The following is a 27,703-nucleotide window of genomic DNA, read 5'->3' on the forward strand; positions in this document are numbered from 1 at the left end:
CCTACGCGCACACATTCGCATCTTCATCTAATCCCATACCCCTTCATCAAAGATAGGCTTACCTGCATCAAACGCTTCAAGAAGCTGTTTGACAGTCCAGGGCTTGTATGCATATCCCGGTACAGAATTCCCGTGCTTGGAAGGTGCGCCGTTCAATAAATGGTCTGCGCAACTTTGATATGAGTCGTAGGCATACTGCTCTGGGTCGTGGTATATGACCCAGTCCCCAACCATCTTGCCCATGGCCTCTGGGTTCTTTGCGACGTAATCCCAGTCTGTATTATGGAACACCTCGCGGTTCTTGAAACCCATCTTCTGGGCCGATGAAACCCGCTCGAATCTGTCAAGGTATGTCAGCTCTGTCTTGACACTTCTCATACACGTATAATGACAGAGGGAGAAGGGTACAGCGAACGGTGACGTACCTTAGATGATTGTGCACCTTGGTTGCGAGGCATGCATCTTTCTTTTCCGCGATTTGTAAGCATGCAGCTAGAGAAAATGCGTCCTCCATCGCCATAGTTCCACCGCTAGCTGAAGTTGAAAGAAATGGGTGTGCAGAGTCTCCTATCTGAACCACCCGGCCGATAGGCGATACCCATCGCGGCTTGGGGTCACGCCACATCAATTTCCAGTCAAGAACAGTATGACCAGGCGTAGCTTTGATGACTTCGGTAATAAATGGCTCCCAGCCACTAGTCGCTTCCAGGGCTTTGTCGATCGTAGTCGACTGAGACCAGCTTTCTCCGCCTTTGTCGCTATCATCCTGCCATCAGTGTCAGCATCTGCGCGGCATGGGAAAAGAAAGTAGACAAATATTACCTTGCAAGTCAGCATCCAGCACATTTTATCACCTGATAGGCAGGTAACCATGTGTGCTCCCGGGCCAGCATGTAGGATCCCACGGTCGCCAACACCCTCAAACTCCTTTCTGATAATTGGATTCTCCATTGCAGGTGCAGCAGGGAAGGTGACCCTGTACAAGATGAATCCAGAGCTTATTGGGGCAGTTTTCTCGCCCACAAGGTGCCATGATTTCGAGCCAACTCCATCCGCAGCCACCACGATATCTGCGGTTAGCTTGCATCCGTCCGCTAGTTCTACTCCGCCATGGTCTTCAGTCTCGAAATAATCCACAGCATTTGTCGAAAATTCGATCGGGATTCCGAGAAGTAAAGCATATTCATGAAGCACTTTGTGTAGCTCCGATCGGTAGATGGCCATGGATGGGTTCTTCTCGTCACCGAGGTTGAAGCTTCCTACGACATCACCGTTGAACTTCTTCATTGTAAGCGTTGGAGGAATTGCTCTCTTTCTGGCGCGCTCCATGAATCCTGGTCACTTCTTCGGCGTGTGAAGGGCAGAGGTTGTGATAATGATCATCTCACCTACACCATGTTAGCCGGTAGAATTGATGAGTTGCACCCGTCGCTCACCTGCGCTCTCCTGAGACAAACGACGCTCGACAATGCGGACAGTGTGGCCCTTCCAGTAGGACTCAATGGCAAAAGTCAGGCCTGCGATGCCTGCACCAATCACCAGTATGGAAATGCCTGTCTCTCGATCACGTTCCATCTTCGAGATCGATGCTGTACTCATTACAGACGCTTAAGCAGGGCTGCGAGGACGGATTCTTGTCTGTTGAACGAATTATGTTTTTTGATGGATCTAGGGATGTCTTCCTTATTTGAATTATATCGAACATGTTGAATAGATGCTAACACGGACGCGAGCAAACGCTGCCGGATGCTACCAGTGCCGTATCCGTCATTGCAGTTCAACTTTTCGTCCGTGGCGGAGATCTTCCAGTCGCTCGAATGATTGTCGTGCAGATCGCTTCTGTAGGGTATGCTATAAGTTCTCCGTGCGGCGAATCGTTGTACGAAGTGTCCGCTGTTCTGATTTCCACAACGGTCAGCCGATCATATTGTCCTAAGAGCTTTTTGATGTTCAATACGAAAACAGCGCCTTGGGTTAAATGCAGCAACAAGCATCGCAAAATACTGTCAATTTTTTGCTTATATCACTTGTCTTGATTACTTCCTACGTTGTACAGCTCGGGTGCTAGCGTAGCGTGTTTCCGGCCAGGTCGTCTCCACACCTTTTGTACAACCAGATGCCCACGTATTTTTGTACAATCGTAAGGCAGGAAAAATGTACCCAAGATCTTTAGGAATCGCTACTTCCGAGAGCCGAAGCCTCATGACAGCCTTCCGAAAGTCGCTAAGGGGATGAAGGCAGTACGTGCAACCAACGAGTAGCCTAAACCCGCAAATTTGTGAGCTTCAAAGTCATGAAGATGATGTGATAAACGAGATGGCTCAGCATCTGGATCGGCAAACAGTTTCCTAAAAAGATTAGAATTGATAATTTCTGATGTATTGTAGCAGAACAAGTTACGAATAATGGAAGACTCCATAGCCAAAAGCTTGCTCGGTCATCTCAATCATCACATCAAGATCAAAGGGCTGACGAATCGGCGCGTGGTAGGGAACGTTGAGAAACGCGCAACCAGCGACACGGTCGGGGTAGTAGTTGTAGAGACGGGCGGCACACGCAGACCCCTAGTCATAGCGGATGAGATCACTTTGTCGACCTGTTCGGTGTCGATGATGTCGATGAGATCCTTTGTCATTGCGTCCCACCTGTACTCGGCTGGATCAGTCGGCTCATCGGTACCATCATAGCAGAGCATATCCAGTATGACGATGGGAGTTCTGGTATCAACGAGACGTTCCGCGATACCCTTCCACATCTCTGCATGATCGGGCCAGTCATGCTGAAACAACAGAGTCGGAAGAGATCTGACGCCTTCAAACGTGTAGTAGGTGTAGACGTATCCCCGGGCGGTCTTGCAAGTCTTCTTTTCGAAAGCGTCCATTCTAAAGTTCTTCGTGATAGGTACAGTCAATTGGAGTTTCCTTTGAGAGCGTTGTGTGATGATGTCCAAAGCCCCGAAACATATGGATAGCAGCCAGTCCCAGAAATCTGTCAAGTAGTCGACCTGTTATTTGCAACGTCATCCCGAAGCTTCATACGTACGTGAAATTCAGAGAGTATATGCTGGGTGAAGACTACCTTTGCCAAGCATGTACGAGACAGTGCCATGTGGATATTATTCACGAGTGAAACATGCCTCGGTGTTCCTGGCTTAGGTACAAATCAATATATTCGTACCAAGCTCAAAGAGTAAAGCAAAACCAATTCAGGACAATTGCTAATGTAACGGCTCCTAAGTTCTGTGCTTAGATGCAGAATTGTTAGTTGGTGGTCAAGCTGTACTGCGAATGCACCTCCAATAGCAGAAGCAGACTTGGTCATGCATATGACACGTTTTAAACCTCGTCTTGTGCGAATCGCCCCGAAGTCGCGAAGGCTGTTTCTCGGTCTAATGACGGGGTTGTTCCGCGATGATTGATCAGCCAAGGGCCTGTCTGTGCGTTACCTAGCTTGTGAAAATAAAGAACAGTCTACTCGCAGAAGTGATAACAACAAAATGGATTGGTAAGTCCTCAAAAGATCGTCTGCGATAACTGCTTCAACTCCGCCTTGGGATATCCGGCCGCTTTCCAGATTCGGGATTGCATGGAACGCATACGAAAGGTGTATAAGACGCCTTCCGCAGTAGTCCAACAACAAGACCTCTTAGGCAGGACCCACCTATGATATCAGTGAATCCAGTAGTCCAGGTCGCTCCCACAGCTTAGCTACCAATGTGCTCCGGATCATGATGACAGCCAGACGGGATTTACTTCCACAGCCTTGGTAAAATGATTGTATGAAGTACTAGTTTGTCGTGTTTGACTAGCTCGGAAAATGAATTTCGCAGCTTCAGAGTGAAGGGCGGTGGGCCATGCCGATCGAACAGCAGTCGTCCTAGGCGAAACAAGGAACAGTGGCTTCGAGGGTCGAACGTCGCGCCCGCTCTGCGGCGACGGAGGAAGCAGCATAAGATGTTGTGACAGACATGAGGTGATCTGCCGTCTAGATCTCCCTTCCAACCTGCTGCATGCGTCGGCCTGGTCACCCAAAATACAATGAGACCAGAGATGGTCGATATCTCTAGGGTATAAAATAATACACTGCGACTTGATGACAAACGACGATTCTTGCCCCAGATATGATTGTCTTAGCGTACTTAGAAAGACTCAGATGTGACCGCAAAATGCTGACCGGTGATGTTGCACTGGTTGATAACGGTATGGACCTATAGTCCAGACGCTGCAAGTAGCGCATGCTTGCCTTGAAAAGTTCTCTCCCCTGAGAATTGATCGAGAAGTCGGCGTGGAGTCAGGGCTCATGTGAAGGCAACAAGATATGTTCAATAATCAGCATGGAAGAAAGATTGAATGGACACACGCGCTTGGTGCAAGAATAAAGATGTCGCCTAGGAGCTGTTGGGATCCGAGGTTGGTGCGGACTACCGACACGCGACTGCGATGCGCAGACGTGCAATATCAAACAAACATGTCGGCCAGCGACAAACGAAGGCTTAGTGCTTAGCATTAGGGTTAAGAACGTATTGCGAGTCGGACATCCGAACGTACCTTGAATTTGAACCCTTGATCGCCAGCCAATCACAACATCACCAAAGCGCTGACGACGGGCTTCCCGAGATCCGCCCGCCCCACACGAACTAGTCGCGTGTTGCCCACGCTTCGCGGCACACCTCAATGAGGTCCGGAGTCAATGACGACACAGCATAAGCCGAAGATGTTTGCGGCCATTGCACAGGGCAAGAGGCGTTCGGCTCTCCGCCGCGGCACAACCAAATCGAGGGCCTGCTACGCGAAATAATACATCTACCACCTCCTCATTGCACGGTCACATCAACCGCGATTGCAATTCATCACCGCCAAACTTCAAGATGAGCCACCCAACACATCCCGCGACAGTGCACTTCCCCATCACAACCACCCTACTCACGGGTGGTCTGGATGCGGTATACTTCCTCTCGAAGTATGCACCGACGTCCGGCGCTGTGGCCTCGGCCTGTACGTTCTTACCCTCAATTCAACTCCTAATTCACCCTATGGTGTCATTTAGCTAACAACACTTAGTCAAAACCCTAGACATCGCCATAAACCCGACCATTTTCCCCCTCCTATCCTACTACACCACTCTCCTCACCCTCATCTTCTCCGCGCCCGCCGTCGCCACCGGCATGTACGAGTTCATCCCCCTTGTCAAACGCGACGGCTTGAAGTCGAAGAAGGCACAGGTCGGTGCGCTACACGCTGTCATCAACGACGTAACGGTGATTGGTGCGGCCTTCAACTGGTGGACGCGCAGGAGCAACCCCGGCATGGTGCCGAGTGACACAAATATCTTGATCAGCAGTGTCATTGCCCTGCCGGCTACCATGTTCGCGGCGTACTTGGGTGGCAGTCTGGTGTACGTATATGGTATGGGCTTCAGGGGTGGACAGGCAAAGGCGAAGAAGGCGCAATAGATGAGAGGGATACGAGGGATGCTGGTTATGTCACAATCAAGAAGTAACACATGGCTATGGAGCTCTCGTGCATTGGTGTTTTGTCTAACCTTCTGTGGGTTGGACATGCACGTTGCAATCGAAGGGGCATAAGGAAGAATAGGCAAGACAGGCAAGAGCGAGGTACAAGAGAAGTGGAAAAGCGAAAAGTGGAAGTAAAAGACAAGTGTAAAGGCATTCTCGCTCTAAATGTGTACGATTCGTCCCCGTTCAAAACATTTTGTACAACTCGACGTGACCCGACCATCACGAGCCACATTCGTTTTGTTCATCGCAAGTCGCCAACCAATGCGATGTTTTGTATGAGATCAACGTCTAGGTATACCGCCAAGGCTATACAGTTGTTCCCACTAAAGATGATCCGCCTGTCCGGATTGGTCATCTTCGTGACGCTGATCGGCATCGCTTTGGAAGTTTACTATAGGGTGGACGTCCATTGGCGTTGGGAGGAGACATCTTTGTGCTATCGGATGCGTGTAAACACCCGTATCATCCGCGTGTGTGTAAGCAAATTCCGGGTAGGTCAAGTTTCGTTCGTCGTGAAGAGTACCAGCATGTCCTTCTCGATCAATCGTCGTTGGGTTGAGTAAGCTAACGACTTGGCTTTGAGGCGTCCTTACTGAAGGCGATAGTCCAACTCTATTATCCTCGTGCGATGAGAGACTTGATGCGGCTGGTAGGCGGCGAGATCCGACAGTAGGTGTTGGAGAGGACAGCACACATGCATGTACATGCATGTTCATGATGTGGTCAATCAGTAGACTCTTGCTGGCGAAGGAGTGACAGCAAGCGTAGCAGTGAGGTGCAGATGCTACCAAGCCGAGTGCTGTAGGATGCATCTTCTCCAGGTGGTTTTTGAGATTGCCTTTCTTCTTGTATCCTGTCTTGGAGCATTGGCAATCTTCGGCAAACGCACAGTTAACGACAAGTAAGGTCGTAGTTTGACGCCTGCGTAGAGTTGGCTGAGACGACATGATGCAAGGGACATATAGTCCGTCAACGCTGAGGATTGGATGGAAGTGCAGTTCAAGGAAATAGACGTAGGAGCGATAGGTGTAGAGCGTTGAAGAGCTTCAATGACGGGATAAGAGCAAACGAGCCTTGAACTAATCGAATTGGAGGACAATAATCATACGTACCTAGGTAAGATCTAGGTTGTCTGCGAAAACGTCACATTCGAGGTCGCACAAGGCCTTTATACGTGTAGCGAAAGTCTGGGAGATGAATCAGGTCTTGGGAACCTGCAAGTTCTCGAGTTTTCGCGGCAAAAGAAACCCGCATGCGGATTGATAGGTTTAGACTAAGCTACAGGATGCTATAGTCGAGATCACGAGTTGCGATGCTGTAGGTGTAGCTCGTGTCCCTCGGCACATCAGCCAGCGGCAGCAAGCCGCTAGAGATATACGCACTGACGCTACCAAGGTCACGCTAGATTGCCGTACCTGCATGCAGATCACCTTGGCTCCATCGCTTGCCGGATACACTCAGCACTCGTCCTTCCCGCCAAGTCGACTAGCGTGTACTCGGTCATGCAGCAGTACATGGGTCTTTGTGCCACATTGCAGTATAAGACGTAACGCATCATGAATACTGGTAATGAAGCAGATAGTGGAACGCGAACCCACCTTGAAACTGGCGATGGAGCGCCACTCTCATCACCATATAGACCAACAGTACCTCGTTATTGACAGCGGTCCGGGATAGGAACTGTATTCTATCGCAGTGCGGTCTGCAGCTTCAAGATGTCATCTTTGGCCCTTGCAGCGATAGACCTTCTGTTTCCAATTGCACCTGCGCAAGTGAATTGTGGATGCAGAGAGACGGTGTAGGAGCATAGTTGGATGCGTACCTCGTGCCCTGAAGTCTGTGCGAGATACAACTGCGAGCACATTCTTGGCACACCGATCTCATCGAACCGCATCAACACTCATCGTGCGTTCCACTGCCGCTTTGCCAAGCACTGGGGGCCCGCTACGCCTGTTGTAGACCATCTCCTCGAAGACCCTGAGGTCTACCACCGCTGCGTCTGACTTGCGTAATCTTACCAAGCAGGTCTTCCAATTCAAACCACCGCCCAAGGCGTAAAGAAGATGAGGGCATGAGACTTGATCAACCACTACAGGAGCGGCATGAAACCATCGAGCACACCTGCTGATCGACGGACATTATATTGTCTCTTTGCTGCTCAGGGCCCAGCTAGTCACTTGAGCAGCGCCGGAGGTGAGGCAAGCGATTTTGTTGAGCAGGCGGTAGACGTGGTGGGTCAGCCGCAAAATTGTCCGGCGGGCTGAGTGAGAGGGATGGGCTGGGGTAGTGAAATGGTCTCATGTCATTGCACATTACTTGTTGGCGGCCTTCATGGCTACTCAAAGACTAGTGGAGAATGCAACCGTTGTAGGGGCCGTGAAGACCGATGCTGATTGGACATGTCAGCGAAATAAACGGTTAACTCTGCTGCATATCTGCTTTGACCACATCTACGCCCGCTTTGCTACGAGGACGTGAGCTCCAATTTGCTTGGGATGCCGGCTCGTTGATGCGCCGGAACTTCGTTTCATGAAAGCGAAATCTGTAGGAAAGCGCCGAAGCGGGTCGGCAGCGCTTACCCTTTGCACAGCCACCAGATCATTTGTATTGAAGAGTGGTGCAGGTCGCATGACATGCTCGAGGGTACTCTGCATCTTGCCAGTGCCTTGGCTGCATCGTCTGAAGACATCTATACTCGATGCTATTGTACCACTCACAAGCAACAAAATGGCCCAGTTGCCGGCTCTGGAGAATGTCGCAAGAGGAAGACTTGCTCTCTCCACGACAATTGATCTCCTCGGATGAGTCTTTGACACGCGCCACGCGTTCGTCTAAGATGCCGTCTCCAACGTAATTGTTCAATTTTCTTCGCCAAAAAGACTGGAAAACCATCCTCATCGCCAGGAACAATACCAGTGTTAGCGATGGCCAGGTGAGGGATGATCTTTTGCTTTCATTCGTTTTGCAGCCTGGAGCTATGTGCAGACTGGAAGACAAGCTGGTGGATAGATGGAACACGCTAGCCGACCGAGGTACAGTCCCAGGTGTGAGCGTACTTCACGCGATCCGTTGACTCGTCTCTGGCTTCAGGGTAAGAGAAGTTTGCTCAAGGTTGAATCCCTTCTTTGCACATGCGGCATGAGAAGACTTCTGCCCTGCATCTCACTCTGGCGCATGGCTACGCCAATGCCTTCTCATGCGCAACGTCGAGGGTTTAATTCAGCAGGCGACTACCGAAAGATGAAGATAGCGCTACAAACATGAAGCCTTTGAGAATAGACCAGAATCGGTGTTTGACTTCACAAACACCCAATACAATGATGCCAGCTGCATCTTCTTGCCAAAACATCAGTGGCTCCAAAGCGATGGCTCCACCGCTTCTTCATAGCTGCGGGGACAAGGGAACAGGCTCGCTTGGCCGTGGCTTACGACGGGAACGGCGGATTTGTACTTCGAATAAGTGCGCCATGACCCAGGGTTTCGGCAACAACGGCGACAGATTTGTCAGGGAGTTTCTGAATTCCGATGAGAATCTTGAGGGTGGGAACCTGCATGGTACACGGTGGGTCATTTAGGCAGGCACCACTAGAATGCCTTAGGCTTGCTTTCCCCGCCTGCCAAAACTCCCCGGCTGCATTTCACAGCCTCAACGTGCCCACAGCCGCGCCCGCCCACAGTTGCTGCTAATCCCCAATCCGCCCCCACGTGAGACCCATCTTGCCTGTCCGTGTCCTCTCATTGAAACATGCATGTTTCGAACGACCATACGGGAAAAATCAAACGCCTTTAGCGAGACATTATCTTGTTCTTCTTCACGCTGCCAGAATTACCACGTGCTACATATCCCGGAATCGATCCGCTAAATCGAGAGCGAGGTGAGCCCCAAGCGCTGCGGCGTACGCAAAGTCGCAAAACCTATGATCGCCAATGATGAAGTCGAGCAAGTGCACTATGCGTCCATAACTGGGTGAGTATCTTGACGCCAGCCACGAGCGAAGGCGCCGCATTGCATTAGTTGAAGATGTGGCAGGGGTATACATACCCTAAACTCGAAATGAAAAATCGAATGCCAGCTGGCACTCGAAATTACGCTTTGAGCGTAGCGCAGGCGGCACGTTTAGTTCTTCGTGATGCCAGTGTGCACTGAGACATCCGGAAACACGCGGATCATCGGGAAAGAAGCGCGCTGATACCAGGTGGTATCGCATTAGAGCACGCCATGTCCAGAGGGCAGTATGCCGTACACGGCCGTTCAACAACCACGGCCAAGTCGTCGAAAACGTTTGATTCATTCCTGGGTCCAAGCAGGCTCAAAGCGTAATGATTGCAAACAAAACACGTAATCATATTAGCACGATGCAATTCACGGCTTGACAACACAGGCTTCCATGGTCCATAACGACAAGTAATAGAATGGCCGACTACACAACTGCTGTATTGGACAGCAAAGTTCACATAGAGTTGACCAGAGAATCTCCATGGTACAAGTATACATAGTCCCTAGCCTTTTCTGTCGTTTTCAAGCCCCTCAACCAATCCCCGATGCAATACTTAGCGCCACCTGGAAGCTAAGCAACGAGCTTCACGGCTCTCTTCTTCTTCGGTGCTCCATTTCCAGCGTCACATGAATTCCTGTTTGTGTGTCCAGGATTGCAATACCAATGCCAGTTGTCATCCTCATAGTTGATTGTTCCGTAGTCGTCCCAGAATCCGCCAAGCTGGTTGGTATGTTGATACGGAAGCTGATCGCAATGACCACCAGCAATGATCGCAGTGCCACCTACAGTATTGCTGGCTTTGGAGAGGGCTTCTGCTTCAGTGTTGCCCTTCCCAACTTGGCAGTACGGGGAACTGAATATCGCGGTGCCGACAGCTGAGCCATAATCCATGTTTACGGCAGCGAGCCAGAGGGCGTGGGCACCGCTCGTGGCGCAGATGGCCAGGAGGAGTGATTTGACCATGTTGAATATGCTAGCGCGCGTATCAGTATAAGTTGTAACCAAGCTATCGCTTTGGCTTACTGTAAGATGGCACCCAGATGTGTGTCTGACCGATGGATTGAGCGGAGCAGCCGTATCGAATGGTAGAGGCGTTGGTGAGCTTGAGAACATTGACTTATGGGTCTTATTTATACTTTCGCAACGCCTTCCAGCAATCGTCTTACAGATATACGAGACCCCGATAAAGGACCGATTGCATCCTTTAGCTGAGGCAGATCCCTAGCCGAACTACGTTACTGTAGTTAGGACGCGGTCTTACAAGCAGGAAAAGCGTTTGTCAATTTCTCATGTCACGTAGTCAAAGCGCCAACTTCTAAATCAAGAGGATTAATGAAGAAGACATTCATGTGAGTATAGCAGACAGAGTGTTGTTAACACAACTACTGCCTACGGTTAAATATCACTCGGGAGCGTTACGGACCTTCTCCAAGTCCTCAACTGCAAGGTTCTGAGCATGTACGCACATGCTTTAGAGGGGTTTGCAGGAATGATCCCTTGCTCAACCTTACCTCAGAACATGATTCTTGATATCTGGCCTTCGTGAATGCCGTCGTGTAAAATAAGGTGTCAGCTTCCTAAACCTAAGCTTGCGAGATCCACAGTTTATCGAAGCACAGCTCATCACTGCAATATCCCCAAAAGGTTTCATGCATACAGATTACTACGGTAACTAAGAAAGCCGAGCGATATCTTGATTCCGACTAGCTACGAAGAGAAAAATACACCGCCCTTGACTCCTCTCTCTTTTGCAGCTGCTCATTTGTCGAATAATCTTCCGCCTTCTTCGAGTTTGGAGTAGATTCTTCAGAGTTCACTACTAGCGATAAGTACAAAATCGATGTATTGATATGCCATACGCCTTACATTCGCAAATTGAACCTTCCGTCGTTATCTTTGTGGTGACTAGTATTGTCGATTTCGCAGAGCATGCATCTGGATACGCAGCAGCTGAGGATGTGTTATGTGTCGTGACTGAGGTGCCTGTCGCGGTGTCACTATCCGATGAACTTCTGCCTGAGTATATCATCGTGATGTAGGAATAACAGCTCCAGAGATAAGATTGGAGATCCCACAGAGTTTGATAGTTGGGAAATGAACGAGGGGAGAAGATATCGCTCCTTCTCTGACGAGGCTCTCCTTTAAATGACCCATCTCGTTGGATCATATCAAGCATATTCACATCCTGTTTCTTATGCCTCGCGTCTGATGATGCTTCATCGTAATGTTCGGTCCGATCAACTGCTCAGGCACCAGAGCAGCTCTCGCTCTCTGCCACATCAATTGGCGTCAAGCGGCCCGGTGTCAATCTCGCGTACGTCGCCTGTACACAGCCTCTTGCTGAGTTCGTTGATCGCCACTACCATACTATGACATCGCACTATCATACCATGGCCCGAAGCGTACAACTTCGACATGACGCGTCAGTCATGAGCCTAAGTACGTCCGTGCAGCTGTCATGGACTGGCCTGTCAGGTATTAGAGCAGCTTATCCGACTGTATCCTTAGAATAGATTGGGGTGGTAACATTGCCTCTTGCACGACCATGACTGCCCCGGTTTTGCGGACGCTGATGTTGGAGCGGTCTTTCATCATCATGCCTTTACGTGAACAAGCGGAAGCACGTAGCTCTCTGATTTTCATTGCAATTCTACTTTCTGACTCCGATTAAATTCGTGGAAGTGCCATAATCGACAGCCGCCAAAGAGATGAAGAGCTTCATCTGTCACCGCTGTAGTATTTTCAATATTCACTATGCACTGATACTTGCTTGAAAGGGCAGCAAACTGTGTCGGTCCTGCATACTCATCTTTAGTCCATTGACCTAATGAACCCTGAGGGTTTACCGCTTTTCACGTCACACCACTTTTCTGCGCTAGATTCAAGAGGCGAGTTTGGTTTTAACCACCTCAGACTCTTAGACAAATGAGTCGTTCGTGTATATTCGCATATTCCTATCAAGAAACATTAGAGGCTTTTGATGCTGAGTCTTTCGGGTCTTTCGCAGATATTCATGAGCTCAGCGACATTTCCATACCATGCAGCTGTCTCTCTTCGCACGTAGGTTGTGGCTGTAGTAGCAAGCTCCCCATGTTTCATCAAAAATGAAGTCATCCAATTGAAGTTGCTCGTATTCCCGAACTCGGGTCTTGTTGATCACGATCTCGGAGTGTCCGACTACTAACGTCCGGTTCGGCCCGATTTGGACAAGTGAAGGTTTGATCTACTGCAAGAAGCCGCGTGAGGCACGCTTCAACCCACAATTCCGTAGCCATGCCTCGGCACATGTGTATACGTACTGTGTTAGCAAGGAAATTATGGAAGATTGTTTATTCCTTGTGGTGATCCGACAGAAGGTTGAACCATGTACGGCATGCATTTCTAGCGCATGAATTCGGTGTCGGGGCTTCAAATAGCCCCGGCTAGGCCCGGAAAGGGAAACAGATGCGTCTCGATTGTTTGATCGTCATTGCCGCTGTATGTTTGGATGCCACTGTAAGCAAATACACAGGACGCCTAGTCTAACATCCGTTCTATCGATTGCCCGCTAGTACGGACTCTTCATTCCGTTATGAATCGAGTTAGGCTGCAATTGCAGGACTACTATGCAGTGACCTCCGATGTTCAAGCTTCAGCTTAAGCCTCGTGTAGCTTGGTGCACCTCTGATGCTCACTTAGTGCCTACATCGATCGAGCACCAGGAGAAGGTACAGAATATCGATGTCACTGCGGGAATAGTCACTTCGACGTCTGAGTTGTATAAAGACAGGCTGGAGCGCTGTAGACAGAATTATCAACATTCACAAGCTTCAACAAAAAGTTTCAAGCGAATCCAACATGCCATCACCTGCTTATCCCATCGCTCTTGTGGCTCTCATCGGGTCCGCGCTCGCAGACATCCACAATGTCAATCTTCCCTCGAACTTCTTCGATGGTCCCCAGAGCGGTATCGGATCATGGTACCGTGCCTCTGCTGGCCAAGATTCGACAAACGGCAAGAGTTGGTGTGCGTACACGTACTATAACAGCGATCCTGTCTTTGCTGTGGTAGGTACCAATACTTTTCGAGATCTCTGGAATGGTCACTAATGAGAGCGATGCTCAGTCCCTCAAGGCGATGGGCGGCAAGACCTACAATTCTGACCCAGCGGGTTGGAAGGCAGCAACGCAAAAGTACTGTGGTCTAGAGGCGACTGTTAAGGATCCCAAGACTGGCAAGCAAATGCTTATGTACATTGGAGACGCATTCGATGATAAATACGTTCTTGTGAGTCACCTCTTGGAGTACTATTCCTCCAGATCACTTAGTAACATGATTCATCAGTCGCCGGGATCTATCGACATAATGATCGACGCCTTCTCGAACATCCACGGGAACCCTAACGGTAACAAAAACGACGTCATCAAGGGTGTGGAGTGGCAGCTTACAGGTCGCGTCAACACGAAGTATGCTGCGGATGGAGCCGTATGGCCGACAAAAGCTGGAGCAGCACCAACGACACCTGCTCCTACAAAAATGCAGACTTCTGCTTCACCGAAACCGTCTGCCTCTCCATCTGGCGGTGGCGAAGGTGCGAAGTGCAGTGATTCGACGAACTGTAACTCTGGCATGACATGCTTAGCACCTGATGGTATCTGCAGCACAGCCGCTTGTAATTGGGGGTAAGAACTTTCCTCCTTTGGCTTTTGAACTCCACTGACCGAAGTTTTCAGATGTACCGGATGGACCTGTAGTACTTCGTCGCCGTGCCAGAAACCAAACACGTGTGTGAGCGGCGCCTGTGCAGCTCCGACCACCGGCGCTGTAGGTGCGAAATGCAGTAATGCGACAGATTGCAACTCTGGCTTGACATGCTTGAGCCCCGATGGCGTTTGCAGCAGCGCGCAGTGCAACTGGGGGTGAGCGATCTTTACGTGTGCGATGAGTCATGGGAAACTGACTTGAATCTACAGATGCACTGGATGGACCTGTGATGCCTCGACGCCATGTCAGAAGCCGAACACTTGCGTAAGCGGCAGCTGCGCGGCAGCTTGAAAGATGCTCACAACGTGATTTGGCCCACCTAGACGAACTTCCTATGATCAGGCTGTTCTACGAAGGTACCTTGTGTGGATGGATATGGACCTATTGGAGGATTGTGGAGATGCGAAGACATGGCAGAGCTGGAACGGTGGTAGCTCCGGCCCTTCTTTGCAGGTTGCTGTGCCATTGAGAGATGCATTGAGAACATACAAGTACTCAGATACATGTGAAATACTACTGCCATATCCCGTTGACAACAACATTCATGAAAACTCACCGCATCTTAAGCATCACGATATAAATACACATCAAATTTACCTTGAAAGGGTCTCGACTTTAAAATGTCCGAATGCGGAAGGTCGGAGATGCAGGTCCGTCTACACGACCAATCAGGTGTAGCAAGCCTCAGGAACCGAGGACGGGGAGACCCACTCACGGCCCGTTCACGAAAGGATTTCTGTAAGGCGTACCGTTTATCTGGGGCATGCTCGTATAGCTCACTGGTGCCTAGAGGTGTTTTTCCGTGCAGCTGTAGAAATAAGACGGTCCGCCCCGTGCGCATTTCAACACACCTCAGTCACAACAACCTAAATCAATTGACTATGCGTTTCCCCTTCCTCGCGCTTGCGCTCGCCGGCTCGGCCGCTGTAACAGTCGCAGAGAGCGAATACGACCGCCCCGATCTTACGGACACATACTGGGACGTGAGCATTTCTGCACAGTCCGGTCGCCCAGGCTACAGCATCCGCGACTTCAACGCTACTTTCCATTCATCAATCACCAATGCCATCGAGGGAAAGTGTCACTACAGTTTCGTGCCGCAAGGCACCAGTGCGCCTGCCGAGACGGATGAGTGTAGCACGGGATTGAAGTATGGATGGGACTGTAAGTCATCTTGATTCTTCTCTCTTACGGACATCCACGTCTGTGAAAATCATTGCAAGTGGCTGATTTGGTGCGATAGACACGAACGTTACGTTCCTAGAGCAGACCCTCGTTCTGGGTAACGACACTTTTTGGATTTACGGACTGTCAACCAAGATAGAGACGACTCGCAAGAGCGATGGCATGAGCAGCACGACCAAGGGTGATGGCAGGGTGGATATCAGCCATTATTGTATCAAACCCGGATCGGGGACCTACAGTGGATGTGGATACGCTAACGGTTGCGTATCCACGAAGTGCAACAACGAGAAGACAGGCGCTGCTTAGGCACCCGCCGAACAACCGAAGTCAACAAAGCATTATTTCTGCGTATCCAGCTTTTCTTCGTGAGCATAAGAGACTTGATATAGACCCCCAAGAATACCATTACTTAGCAGAAGGACCCAGGTATTGGCCATTATGGCAATGTAAGAAATGTACTGAATCACTCTGCATACATCAACAGATAGCCTATGACTGTACCCTTACTCGCAGATAGCAAGCTACTACTGACTTAGTAGTATGCGTTTGCAATTGCGTATCAAGAGGCATTTTCTATAGAAGCAAAATAGCGCTCTGTAAGCCCTATAGTGTATTGCATATGGTCTTCCTTCCGACATCATGTCACTTTACGCTGTTTGACGTTCTTCTACATATTATTTGTCCAGGTTAGTTTAGCTTTCACTTTCAGCTCATGGGATTGGAGCCATACCTAGCTGTAGTGCAGCCGATCTTATGTAGGTGTCAGAGCGGTCTGCCACAGAGCTACTAGCGATGTGTTCTTGCAAACACATGTACACACTAATGACAACCTCTTCATCTCTATCTTCGGCATAGCGTCTCTGTGCTGAGAAAACATAGGCAGCTGCCGTTCATGTTGTATGTGGGAGACTCCGCACAGTTGAAGCGCTGATATACTGAGCTCTGAACATTCAAGGCGCCGGCCCAAAAGCGCACGCAATGATGTGGAACACGCGATCGCCAACAACGGAGTCGGCTTGGGTGGAATGGGCAGGACGCAAAGCGCAGAGGATCAAGAAAAGCGTCGTCAGCAGAGAACGACATGGCGATAAAACTCTTGCTCGGAATGCAGCACGTCAAAAGATCCGATGCACCGCGCCCGACTCATCATTGGCAGGTGCTTGGTGACACCGCCGCACGAAGCGACGCCCCACTGCTGCAATGTCTCATCCGCGCGCTGCAGATCAGGGCAACTATCGGAGATACGCCGGACTTTGACAGTAGCTCCGGTAAGGTATACAACGTGCGTTGCTCAAGAACGTTTGGCAACGTAACAAACATAAAGAAAGTACGACTGGATTGGGTACCAAAATCATCTGGCAACTCCATTATATCCTGTAATTTATCACCCTACAGCACGATGCCCCTCACAAAAGACAATCTCTGCCGAATCGCAACGTTATTTCTTGACGCTTTCGACAAACTCTCAGCAGAAGCACATCTCGCCCTGCGCGCGGATACTTGTATACACATCTTTGCCCCAAGCTCCCTCGGTGTGCCAACCAAGAGCAACGAACAATTTGCATCCCACCTGACCAACAACATAAAGCCTGTTCTGGCTGCATTCCCTGTCACTGCGAAAGAGACACATATCCATCTAACACCTACAGGCGGACAGATCACTATATGGGCGACCGGCATACCACATTTCAAAGAAGAAGCAAAATGTGGGGAGGAAGACGAGGTGTGGAGATACACGGGAGAATATATATTCATGCTTGATATTGATGATCAGGGGAAAATCGAGAGGGTGTTAGAATTCCTTGACAGTAAAGAGACGGAGAAGTTGAGGGGTTTAATGAGCAGGGCGAAGGTGAACGTCGGAGTGGATGGAAAGGCGTGGTAACTGCCCTGTTACGCATCGTCGCATGTTCGGCATAATGCGATGGTAGAATGGAGCAAGAAAAGCCAATACAGGATGTTCCAGATATGAGATATGGAAAAAACAGGCGTGGCACGCCCTCAAGCCTGTCCCAGACATTTTGAAGACTAGCAAGATGTATTTCAACGAAGTAGATCGGATCTTCGCGCTGCAAGCCATCTCGAGCTTCGTTCATGTGTCGTGTTCTTTGCGATACCTCAAAATGAGTTTATGGTTTCGATCACAGTCAACCTGCAGTGAACATCTGCAACCTCCCATCATACTAATGCAGCCTGATCCTGTTCCCAGTGACCTGTACCAAAACAGCTATCAGAACGTAGCGTTCTTATATGCTAGCGTATGTCACTATCGACATCCGCATCTAAAACCAGCTTACACAGACACATGTCTACCAACTGGCCCCTATCCACCTGTCAATCTTACAGGCTCTTCAAGACTTGTAGCAGCCCCTGGGTTGGATCCATGTGTGCCATGGATGGAATCCTTCTACTCAGGTTGCCCAGTATCCGCTCCTGGAGGAAGCTTGGCCGTTTTCATACGTCTTTTACGTGAAACCTAGGCAAGCCAGAATACGAGGTCAAAGATTGCTGCTCCGCCGACAACTACGCCGACGTCTATGCCTACTTTCGCGCCTGTGGATAAATCGCTAGAGGGAGGCTAGAGGAAGAGGGAGGTATGATGGTTCCTTGCGTTGCATGGTGTGTTTGAGAAGTAGTCGTCATGCTAGTACCCAGCGGGCTCGTCGATCGGGAAGTTGGGGTTGAGGAGGCGGTGGACGCAACAGAGGTCAGTATCGAGAGTGGTGTCAATATGGCGGCGAGGTGTGAGACATCATAACATTCGCAGAGAGGTCTACAGGCCACCACCTTGCCAGTGTCATCACAACGCCTATTGTTCCTGTTAGTATAGCCCAGATCCTCCGGTTGTACGGTCAGACGCTCTTCTAATGCCATATTTCAGGGGAGAATACTCAATATGTGTGACATACATTGGTGAACTGAGTGGGTCACATATCCAAACAACAGGGTAGCCAGCTTCCCATGCCATGGGACAGTTGGTATCACATGCGGTGTTCAACGTGACGTTTTAGAACCCCGTGTGGTAGCCTTCAACCCCATCTATACCATAACAATAGGACCAGTTACCATCTGAGCAGCGAGTATATTCGCATAGTTCTTGGACATGGGCGCACTCCGCTATTCCGTTTCGTGCGAAGGTGAGGTCATTAGGACAGCTCGCCATGGTGTATAGAGTCGAGTTGCAACATTCTTTGTACGCAAACTATTGGTCGCTATCTCGAATTCTACTCTCGAGCTGAAGAACGTAACTCGTAGATTGTGCGGGTCGGACCTAAGAGAAGAACAATGCTAAGCCCCTAGATTGTGGGATCTGAAGATAGAGGGGAATGCAAATTTGGAAATGCCGCTTTCAACACATAGGCTTTAGGTAGTGATTTAAGCCGCGTGGAAATTTCCAGCCGCTTATCGTCCTCGGACGAGAATATCATAACTGGGGTGACAATAGGGCTAGAACTCTGCCCATATGCGGCCTGCTTTCGATAACATGGCTTTTAAATGCAGGCTGGCATTGGTGGCATAGCCTGGAGTAAGCGTCATGCCCAAGGCTGAGTGCACGCATCAGCAGACAAGGCTGTGGATCTTGACCAGTCAAAGTATCCGCTATACGCTCTATTATGTGCAATCGTTATTACCAAGATGTCATGCGCTCCAGCAATAATTCTTGCGCATGTGAAGAATTCGCTGTTGTTCCCAGGCTCAAGGTAGGAGTTTCAAGATATGCCTGTCGACACTCTGCTCGGAGCAGTGTGACGTATCACATGAGAGTTCGGTGACTATGTACATAAATGAATGAAATCGATGAAGATTTGCTCCATATGTTGTTAACGACAGACAATGGCACTTCTGCAGATTGTGCTCACAGCTTAGTAAGGTGTTGAACCGACCAATTGGCTGCGGCACTTAGTACCGGTGTCATTGTGAGCGCCAAGCATTCGACACAGCCGCAACCTCGCCGGATAGAGCAAAGTAGCCTAGTTGTGAAGGTCTTCGATGAGTAAAGTCTCACTTCACACAAAGTGACCTCGATCGTCACAGACCGAACTCCAGAATGACGTAATCACTGGTGCCTTGATCACACCGATGAGTCTTCCCCTCCGCTTCCCCTCTCAAAGTCTGCTCCATCAAAAAGCTCATTTGAACATCACTTAGCAACTGACAGCGCTGCAGCTCAATGAGATCGCTCAAATGGCAATGGAAGCACATGACCATATCGTCGCGCAATGTCTGCTTCCGACTCAACGCGCTCGTGCTAAAATTGCTCGTCGTCGTGGCCCCAGTACCTGTCCGCAGCACCGAAGGCGTGCGCAGCTCTGGTAAAAGTATGACTGCGAAGCCAGATATCAGCCATCTTCCTTCAGGATCGAAGCGGAGGATGAAGGCGTTGTTCGTGTCGGTAACGCCGGAGAACACGCAGATCCAGTCATTTGGTCCTATCTCATATGATCCCGGGCCACCTCCGCAAGCAAGTCCAGTGATGCCGTTCGTGCCTACAAAGGATGTGTAGCGTGCGTGTCGCTGGTCGGTGTTTCGCCGGGCCAGCTTAGTCCTGGCATTCATGTATAGTGCCGCAGCGTCATCTGTTATACTTCGGGAGATGATGTTGCGTACAACTTTATTACCACCATCGCCAGGCCGTGGACTGGTAGTGGCCGCCCGCCCTGGCTCCTCAACCGCTCGGGAGAGACCGTCGATCACCCGATCCGCGGAAGCTTCGATCATCGCTTGTCGTACTTTCTCCGTTGGACCAGGGTTACCATAGGCTACATGAGGGTCGGCGAAGCTGAGTAGTTGTGGCGTCCCTTCTCTGAGAACATACTCCCCAAGATCTTGAATATCTTGTGGTGAGAAGGATCTTGGATGCATGTTCGATCTGATCGTTGTCCAGCCTCCCGCCTTCCAAGATCCGGGCTGGAAAGCCTCGTCATGATCTACAAATTCACCAATATCAGTGATTGCACTGATGAACGAAATGGATGCTGTGATACAGGGCGTGGCAGCCATGATATAGAGATGTGGCTGGAGATCTGGACACAGGTTCAGGATGTGCTGTGCGAGAGTCTCGCGTGAGACAGATAGCGCTTGCATGAGAAAGGCCAAGAAACGATAGTCATCCGAATCTCCTCTTCTGACATCTTCGTGGCATTGGTTGCGAAGAACATCGACCAGAAGCTCGACGGGTTGCTTGTTATAGTCCGGCACGATCTTCCCCCCGCGACCAGTAGATGCCACTCCCAGAAATCCGTAGACCCTATCATACACTACAGAGCTTTCCGAGGTTGCAAAGTCTTGTAGGAGATCGCGCAGGCGAAACGTCGATTTCAAAGTCTTGCTGTTGCGGCGACCCAGCACGTCTCTCCTGTAGTTCTTCGTGCGTTTGAAGTCCTTCCGGTGTTTGAACAGTTTGTAGCCACGACTTGTATAGATCAGATTTGTCGGAGAGGCCACTGGCGTTGATGTTAGGCCATTGCGCCAGATGGTTTCGACAGTCGCAGCATCTACCTGGAGGTCGCCACACCAGATGTCGACAGACTGTGCCAAAACGAACTCCTGAACGACCCAGACGCGGCTCCAGTAGGGCTTATTGAGCACATCTGCCAAAGCAGTATGGAACTCTTCGACTCTGAGAAGATCTGGATGGCGCGCAAGCATGAAAGCCAACTCTTCAGATCCCCGGGGAAGGCCGAGCCATACGATAACAGACTTCGCTCCAGTGTATACATCCCGCATGAGGGAAACTTGGTGGTTACGTTCCGGTATGTTATCTTGGTCAATTGCTATGGCATCGATCCATAAGGGTAGGGCCGTCGGTGGATCTTTCTCACAACACTGTCGGAGATACTGCTTCCTACGGTACTGCTGTATGAAGTTCCACAAACCCATTCCTACAGGAAATCTGGATCCTTGGATGTTGATATATTTCTTCTCGCCATCTTTTGGGTCCCACGTGTAGGAAAGCGCGATAAAGGCAGGTTTGTCGTCCAGGTCGGAAAGTGATAGAGTTGCCTGTATAGGTTCGTGATCTGGTGCTGGCAAGATCTCCAGAAGCCTGACACATTTCTTTGTTGGATCTAGGGAGGCATACTGTAGTAGGGGTAGCGCCCCCAGTGGGTCATCCTGGTCGGGTGTTGCCGGTGGGCTAGTGGGCGCGGTGCTCCTGCGCCTTAACTTCTGTAGCTGAAATGGTCGAACGAAAGTCTTTTTCAATATGCTCTGCGTTGACCAGTCCGGCGCAGACATGATGCCGTAGAATGCACAGGGACGACGATTTAGTGACAAAAGACTCGTTGAAGCGCATCAGTAGTAAGGCTGAGACGGAGGGAGAACGCGGCGCAAGGAAACGTGTTTTATCCAAGCCATCGTTAAAGGTCGCACCCTTCACCGTGACTCGCCCAACGGGAAGGCAATAGGCGCTGTGTAGCGAATAAGCGATGATGTGGCTTGCGAACCGGTGTTCAGATGATGGGTGTCTGAGGCCAAAAGTCCGTCCTTCGAACGGGGACGAGATTATTCGGCTGCCTGGGTGACTAACCGTGGGGGCCAAAAGCCACTTTAGCCGCCAAAACTCCTTTCCTACTATGACATCATCTGGTGGTAGTGTACTCAATCAACTCGAAATAAGTCGCCATTGTGAGTATGGCTTAATTACCATCTGCGAGGCTTGTTGTACGAACGTGCTGCGATGAGCGGTCGCTGTGGGCGGAATGTATTCCGAACCCGTGATTCCGCCTCGGCAACACCGTCACCTTCGCGCATCGCCCAGCTGACCAGATCCTGTCTTCGATATTATCGCGATGTATACCTACAATCATAGTCTCGCGAATATCAACAGTCTGCTTTCAGAAGCAAGTCGACACAACATCGAGCATACACTCGACCCTACCATTCGGGATAGTAAAGCCAATACCAACTGGTCGCCCGCGCCCCCGGACCACACGCCTTCAGTCGTCTTTTTCCCTCATACTACGCATGAAACGTCAATCATCCTAAAAGCATGCAATGATAGATGCATAGCCGTGACACCCTTTTCCGGCGGTACGAGCTTCGGCGGCGCGCTTGCTGCTACCAAGGGAGGAGTGTGTATAAGCTTCGAGCGCATGAAGAGCATCATCGCAGTTCATGAAGATGATTTAGATGTTGTTGTACAGCCTGGCTTAGGATGGGTGGAATTGAACGAGGATTTGAAAGAACGGGGATTATTCTTTCCTGTAGATCCTGCGCCAGGAGCCAAAATAGGAGGCATGGTATGTGCTAGTGTCGTTGTTTCATACGCTATGTTCTTCTACAAATTCACCGAAATGAGCTAGAAGGGTTGTTAACCGAAGAGAAGATAGCAATGTCCTGTTCTGGAACGAACGCCTACCACTACGGCACTATGAAAGAGAATGTCATATCTCTCACTTGCGTACTTCCCTCCGGCAACGTCGTAAAAACGCATAACCGACCTCGGAAGTCGTCCGCTGGATATGATCTCACGCATCTTCTTATCGGATCAGAAGGAACGCTTGCGCTGGTGACGGAAGTTGTGCTGCGTCTCTCGCCCCTGCCGCGGAACCTTCACGTCGGACTAGCAAACTTCAGTACATTCCAAGAAGGCGTTCAGGTCGTTGTCTCCCTGCAGAAATTGGGTCATCGACTCGAAGCGCTGGAGTTGGCCGACGGACCAACGATGCAAAGTGTCAATGTCTCAGGGCTGGCACCACAACGGACATTCAGAGAGGTGCCAACACTATTCTTCAAGGTTGCAGGTCCATCAATGCACATCGTACAAGAGCAAATTTCAACGATGAAAGAGCTGTGTAAAACCCAAGGCGCGTCTAGTGTCGAGATCACGCAACAAGAAGACGAGATGAATATCATTTGGGGAGCGCGCAAATGCATGGGCACAGCTCTTCTCGCCATGAAGAAGAACTCGAAAGATATCTTCTTGCATAGTGACTGCGCAGTGCCAATTTCCAATCTTGCAAACCTCGTCGCTGGAACACAGGATCTTATCGCCCAGGCTTCAGCTGCCCATCAAGCATCTTGGTTCTGTGCCAACGTGGGCCACATCGGTGATGGCAATGTTCACTCTAGCATTGTGTGTCCACAGGAGCACTACGAGGTTGCGATGAGTGTGATCATGAAGATAACCAGGCTAGCGCTAAGCCTAGAAGGAACAGTCACGGGAGAGCATGGCATTGGGCTTAAGTTGAGGGAAGCGTTAGCGGAAGAGGTAGGGGATGATGGTGTGACTATGATGAGAAGTATCAAGAGTGCGTTAGATCCGAAGGGGGTCTTGAATCCTGATAAGGTGTTTAAAATAGAGAAGGAAGGGAGCGCGCCGAAGCTTTGAGTCTTCCTGTTGGAGAGGAATGAAACAGTATGGCTAAGTGTTGAATACATCAATTTTGAACCAGGCTTTCTCCATAAGCCTTAATTAAGTCGTCCTTATAGCTTTGCCATATCCTTGGGACTACCAGTAGCGCCAACTGTCTTCAACGCATTCCACAGCTTCAACCCCTCATCTAGTCTTGTGTCTTCCTCGATAACGATATTTCCATCACTCTTCAATGTCCTCAGTTGCATTGCATGCTGCGTACCCCATTCCATCTTCTCGCCTTTGAGAAACCTGCTCAACGGTTCGTGAAATGTCTTCAACGCGATGTTCTTCTCTCCTTCACTCAGGTCGTTGCCGTTGCCCCAGAACCATATCGCCATGTCGGAGCCGTGACTAGCACCAAAGTGCTCGGGCAGCTCTTTGTCAACACATTGCGCGCGCCACTCGATGCGGTATCTATGTATGAGATCTCCCGCGCCATGCTTTACCAACGCATTTACCATCCCACGCCGCAATGCGTGAATCTGCACGTCTGCGTAGATATGACCGAAAACTGCCTGCCAGCTCGTATATTTGGATGGCAGCTTGCGATTTGGGAAATAATGCGACATCAACACCTTACATGCTTCGCGGGGATAGTCCGCTTCAAGCCGGTGAAGCATGTTTTCGTACCCTGGCTTAGGAGGTCGCCAAAGGCCGTAGACGAAATGCTCGTCGCTGCATTCCCCGATAATGAGCTTCACATTACGACGCTTCATACGCTTCGCATAGACCCCGTTCGACAGCTCTTCCAGAAGACCATGCCGCACAAACGACCCATCTGTGACTGCACGGAACTGGTGATGCTTGATCTTGTTGCTTGCTTCTACAATCTGCCTTGGGCTTATTGCGCGGAGTCTCGCCAGTTTTTCAGCTGGCGACGCGTCTGACTCGATATTCAAAGCCTTCAATAGCTCGTCAAACTGATCCTGCGCCTCAGTCAAACTCTTCGGCTGCATACCTGGACCGTTCGACAGCATTAACGCTCTCTTTACGACTGTCTTTTCATCGGGCAATCCGAGATCATACGACAGCTGATGAAAGACGGAGTGGCTCCCTGCCGAATACCCGCCGATAGTGATATTTGAGGCGTTACCGCCAAAGTAGCTGATATTCTCGTACGTCCACTGCAGAGCCATGCGCTGATCCCAGAAGCCGAGATTGACGCCAAAATCCGGGCATGAGTCGACAAGATCCTGGGAAGCGAGAAACCCGAATACATTCAGACGGTAGGCGGGAGAGACGACGACGCACTGGGTAGGGGATTCACTAAATAGCGCACGGAGGTCGAGACCGTTCGGGCTACCCCATTGCAGGAACCCGCCATCTAGTGACGTTTAGCGTTGATCTACCACGTGGTTGTGAACTTAATATTCCGCCACACTGTACGCCGAAGATGAACCAGAAGGTTGTTTGCCGTGAAACGGCGAAGCCAAGCACTAAAAGGGTAACGGAGCTGAAAACGACTACTTACGAATCCAGAATAGTACCGGCCAACCTCCCCGAGTCAGCAATCATTGGTCGAGCTGAATGGAGTCAGGGACATACCTTCCGCTGGCGACTGACCAGCTGGAATCCAAATATTGGTCTGTAAGCAGTCTTCATCCCATGCAGGTTCGTTAAGAACTTCCGTACTGGACCCTGGCTGTGGACAAAGCCCGCATGCGCCTGTATATCGCCCCGGGTTCGCTTTCGTTCCGTAGCGATAGCACGGTGGTAGTGAGCGTGGCTTGTGGAAGCGAAAGGGGCCAACAGGTGGGAGAGCGTATGGGACGCCTCCGAAGTAGTGGCACTGTGCTTGGCTGTCGCTATCAATGTAGGTGAGGCCTTCTACGAAACCTCGGAACTGGAGATCACGATGATATGGTTTGGATGGCTTCGACATGTTGATGAAGGAGGTTGCGCCAAGGTCAAGGTGGTGCGGATTAGGCTTGTTGATCAATGATCGATGTACCTCGGCTAGATGGGGTGCCCCTGGTGCCGATCATCGAATGAAGATCATCACCGCGCGAACGTGTCCGTTCACCATCGGTAGGGAGCTACCCGTTCTCATTGCGTAACGGTGCGGGAGTGTATCAACGGCATGAACGATCAAGCGCTTCTTCAGGCCATTAATTCATTATCATTATTGTTTGCGCTCGAATAAGACGAAGCTTTCAAACCCAGTCGCCATGTCGCCGCGACGCTATGCTCTTACTATCAGCCGTCACCTCTACGTGCGTGGTCTTCATAATAGTGATCGGCTGATCAGAACCCTTCCTCTCGCTGACGACCTCACCGTCTGGTAGTATGCCAAGCTCACTATCATCGTCCGTATCATGCTTCCGCTTCGATGACTTCCCACTCATCTGAGGGCCGGTGTTTTGGAGTGCGTAACTTTGTCTTGATCCCTTCCCAGATCCTCCGGTGATACTCGTAGGAAGAACCTTGCGGAGAAGGTTCTCAAACGTCTTGCGGAGCGGCGGAAGACACGCTGTGAAAACGCCAACGAAGACTTCGGCAATCGCGAAAACGCTGAGATTGACGGACGAATAGGTAGGGTCTGGTGATTCGTTCAAGGATTTCATCTCGTAGAGTTTCATCGCGGAGATGGTGGTTGTACTGGAGGACGTTAATGATGCATGCAAGAGGCGCAACGAAGAGAACACTTACATAAGACCGCACAAGAACACTGCGCGAACACCCCAGATGGTTCGCTTGGGAAGCTGCACCCTCGCAATATAGATGAGCGGGGACATGGTGTAGAGCAAGTCCGTCAATATGTTGACTGCAGCGCCAGAGTATCCAGATATGACTCGTGGTGTCGCACTCCAGCAAGAACCAGGTTTGGTTCCAGCGACATCCCAATGCTTCGTGTATGGTGTGCATTCGCCGAAAAGAATGACTGTAGGAAAGACAACGTTGACGAGGATATGGATCACGACCGAAGCCCAGATGATGATCCGAAATGTTCTCGAAAAGTCCAACATGAAGATGTAGGCGCAAACACTCAGCTTGACCAAGGCCATTCCGTACAGATTGAGCAGTTGACCCAGCCATAGGTAGTAAAGATATGTTTCCAGGTTCCGAGGCGTCAACATGGGATCCCAAATATGCCTACCGCCCCCGACTTCTGCCATCCTGTAGCAGCATGCCGCACCAGCTACGGCTATGACCTGAAGATTGTTTAGTATAATATCCAGTACCCTTGCTTGATTACTGCCTTACCTGACCCGTCCATAATAGATGGTCTGTCAGTAGGAAGAAGTTTCTATTCCTCCAGTTAATGCCCAAGCGGAGCAAGACGAATACCGAGCTGAATATGATCAATGTGATGATGGGTATCTTGAGCGCATTGGACCGATCGTCCAAAGGAAGTCCTTCCGGGGTTGTTGGTACACCCATGGCGGGTGCGAGAAAGCAAAAGAACAAGGCAAGGAAAGACGAAGAGTCCAATGGAGAGGATGGGCGGGGTGTACTCCTCGGACTGAGCTCCTGCAGATCTCCTACGTCGTAATGTTATGCAGGTTCTTGTATATAGTACGGGACGGGTGGACGTGCTGTTATATTTGCTCTGTTAATATCCTCCGGATGGCCAGCCAAATACAGCGGAGTGGCCGACCGATGTCAAACTCAGCCAATCCCGCAAAACGCAACGAGACATGCAGGAGGCGTCTGAAGCTTACCCACACGACAGTGCGCTGCGCACGAGCACACATATAGCGGTAGGCCGTTAGTCAGGATGCGTTCCTGCTAAGGCACCATGGTCCAGATCGCCAATGATCATCTTGCACCAAGTTGCCGAGCCGCAAGGTTCTGTAGATCAAAAGATTTCACTTTCCTGTTTCTCGGGGCTTGGAAACCATACGTCGACGATCGGGAGAGTTGCCATAGCCACTTGCGACCTGGCATTCTAGAAACGA

General features: G+C 50.3%; 10 protein-coding genes across 10 annotated transcripts; 5 read left to right on the forward strand and 5 right to left on the reverse strand.

Moving 5' to 3' along the window:
• Positions 1-27: 27 nt before the first annotated feature.
• On the reverse strand, positions 28-2,881 carry GT037_001414 (uncharacterized protein; the record flags this gene model as incomplete). Its single annotated transcript, XM_038926461.1, has 7 exons — positions 28-340; positions 426-766; positions 823-1,334; positions 1,437-1,553; positions 1,607-1,898; positions 2,269-2,348; positions 2,563-2,881. 7 exons carry the CDS (start codon positions 2,879-2,881, stop codon positions 28-30), a joined length of 1,974 nt encoding a protein of 657 aa, XP_038789753.1.
• Positions 2,882-4,867: 1,986 nt separating this feature from the next.
• GT037_001415 (proteophosphoglycan 5) lies at positions 4,868-5,452 on the forward strand (the record flags this gene model as incomplete). The annotated part of the gene is made up of 2 exons (XM_038926462.1): positions 4,868-4,994; positions 5,061-5,452. 2 exons carry the CDS (start codon positions 4,868-4,870, stop codon positions 5,450-5,452), a joined length of 519 nt encoding a protein of 172 aa, XP_038789754.1.
• A 389-nt stretch (positions 5,453-5,841) lies between these two features.
• Positions 5,842-6,234, reverse strand: GT037_001416 (uncharacterized protein; the record flags this gene model as incomplete). Its single annotated transcript, XM_038926463.1, has 1 exon — positions 5,842-6,234. The coding sequence occupies one exon, from the start codon at positions 6,232-6,234 to the stop codon at positions 5,842-5,844; it is 393 nt and encodes a 130-aa protein (XP_038789755.1).
• Positions 6,235-10,086: 3,852 nt separating this feature from the next.
• GT037_001417 (uncharacterized protein) lies at positions 10,087-10,479 on the reverse strand (the record flags this gene model as incomplete). Its single annotated transcript, XM_038926464.1, has 1 exon — positions 10,087-10,479. The coding sequence occupies one exon, from the start codon at positions 10,477-10,479 to the stop codon at positions 10,087-10,089; it is 393 nt and encodes a 130-aa protein (XP_038789756.1).
• Positions 10,480-13,353: 2,874 nt separating this feature from the next.
• GT037_001418 (uncharacterized protein) lies at positions 13,354-14,182 on the forward strand (the record flags this gene model as incomplete). Its single annotated transcript, XM_038926465.1, has 3 exons — positions 13,354-13,563; positions 13,622-13,783; positions 13,841-14,182. 3 exons carry the CDS (start codon positions 13,354-13,356, stop codon positions 14,180-14,182), a joined length of 714 nt encoding a protein of 237 aa, XP_038789757.1.
• A 959-nt stretch (positions 14,183-15,141) lies between these two features.
• GT037_001419 (uncharacterized protein) lies at positions 15,142-15,751 on the forward strand (the record flags this gene model as incomplete). The annotated part of the gene is made up of 2 exons (XM_038926466.1): positions 15,142-15,424; positions 15,504-15,751. 2 exons carry the CDS (start codon positions 15,142-15,144, stop codon positions 15,749-15,751), a joined length of 531 nt encoding a protein of 176 aa, XP_038789758.1.
• A 1,093-nt stretch (positions 15,752-16,844) lies between these two features.
• On the forward strand, positions 16,845-17,330 carry GT037_001420 (uncharacterized protein; the record flags this gene model as incomplete). Its single annotated transcript, XM_038926467.1, has 1 exon — positions 16,845-17,330. The coding sequence occupies one exon, from the start codon at positions 16,845-16,847 to the stop codon at positions 17,328-17,330; it is 486 nt and encodes a 161-aa protein (XP_038789759.1).
• A 2,144-nt stretch (positions 17,331-19,474) lies between these two features.
• GT037_001421 (uncharacterized protein) lies at positions 19,475-21,682 on the reverse strand (the record flags this gene model as incomplete). Its single annotated transcript, XM_038926468.1, has 1 exon — positions 19,475-21,682. The coding sequence occupies one exon, from the start codon at positions 21,680-21,682 to the stop codon at positions 19,475-19,477; it is 2,208 nt and encodes a 735-aa protein (XP_038789760.1).
• A 554-nt stretch (positions 21,683-22,236) lies between these two features.
• GT037_001422 (fad-binding domain-containing protein) lies at positions 22,237-23,777 on the forward strand (the record flags this gene model as incomplete). Its single annotated transcript, XM_038926469.1, has 2 exons — positions 22,237-22,686; positions 22,773-23,777. 2 exons carry the CDS (start codon positions 22,237-22,239, stop codon positions 23,775-23,777), a joined length of 1,455 nt encoding a protein of 484 aa, XP_038789761.1.
• Positions 23,778-23,872: 95 nt separating this feature from the next.
• On the reverse strand, positions 23,873-27,185 carry GT037_001423 (alpha beta-hydrolase; the record flags this gene model as incomplete). The annotated part of the gene is made up of 6 exons (XM_038926470.1): positions 23,873-25,128; positions 25,276-25,299; positions 25,350-25,731; positions 25,964-26,402; positions 26,454-26,956; positions 27,009-27,185. 6 exons carry the CDS (start codon positions 27,183-27,185, stop codon positions 23,873-23,875), a joined length of 2,781 nt encoding a protein of 926 aa, XP_038789762.1.
• Between the last annotated feature and the right edge of the window lie 518 nt (positions 27,186-27,703).

Source organism: Alternaria burnsii, assembly GCF_013036055.1.
Source record: "Alternaria burnsii strain CBS107.38 chromosome Unknown 750, whole genome shotgun sequence".
Lineage (NCBI taxonomy): Eukaryota > Fungi > Ascomycota > Dothideomycetes > Pleosporales > Pleosporaceae > Alternaria > Alternaria burnsii.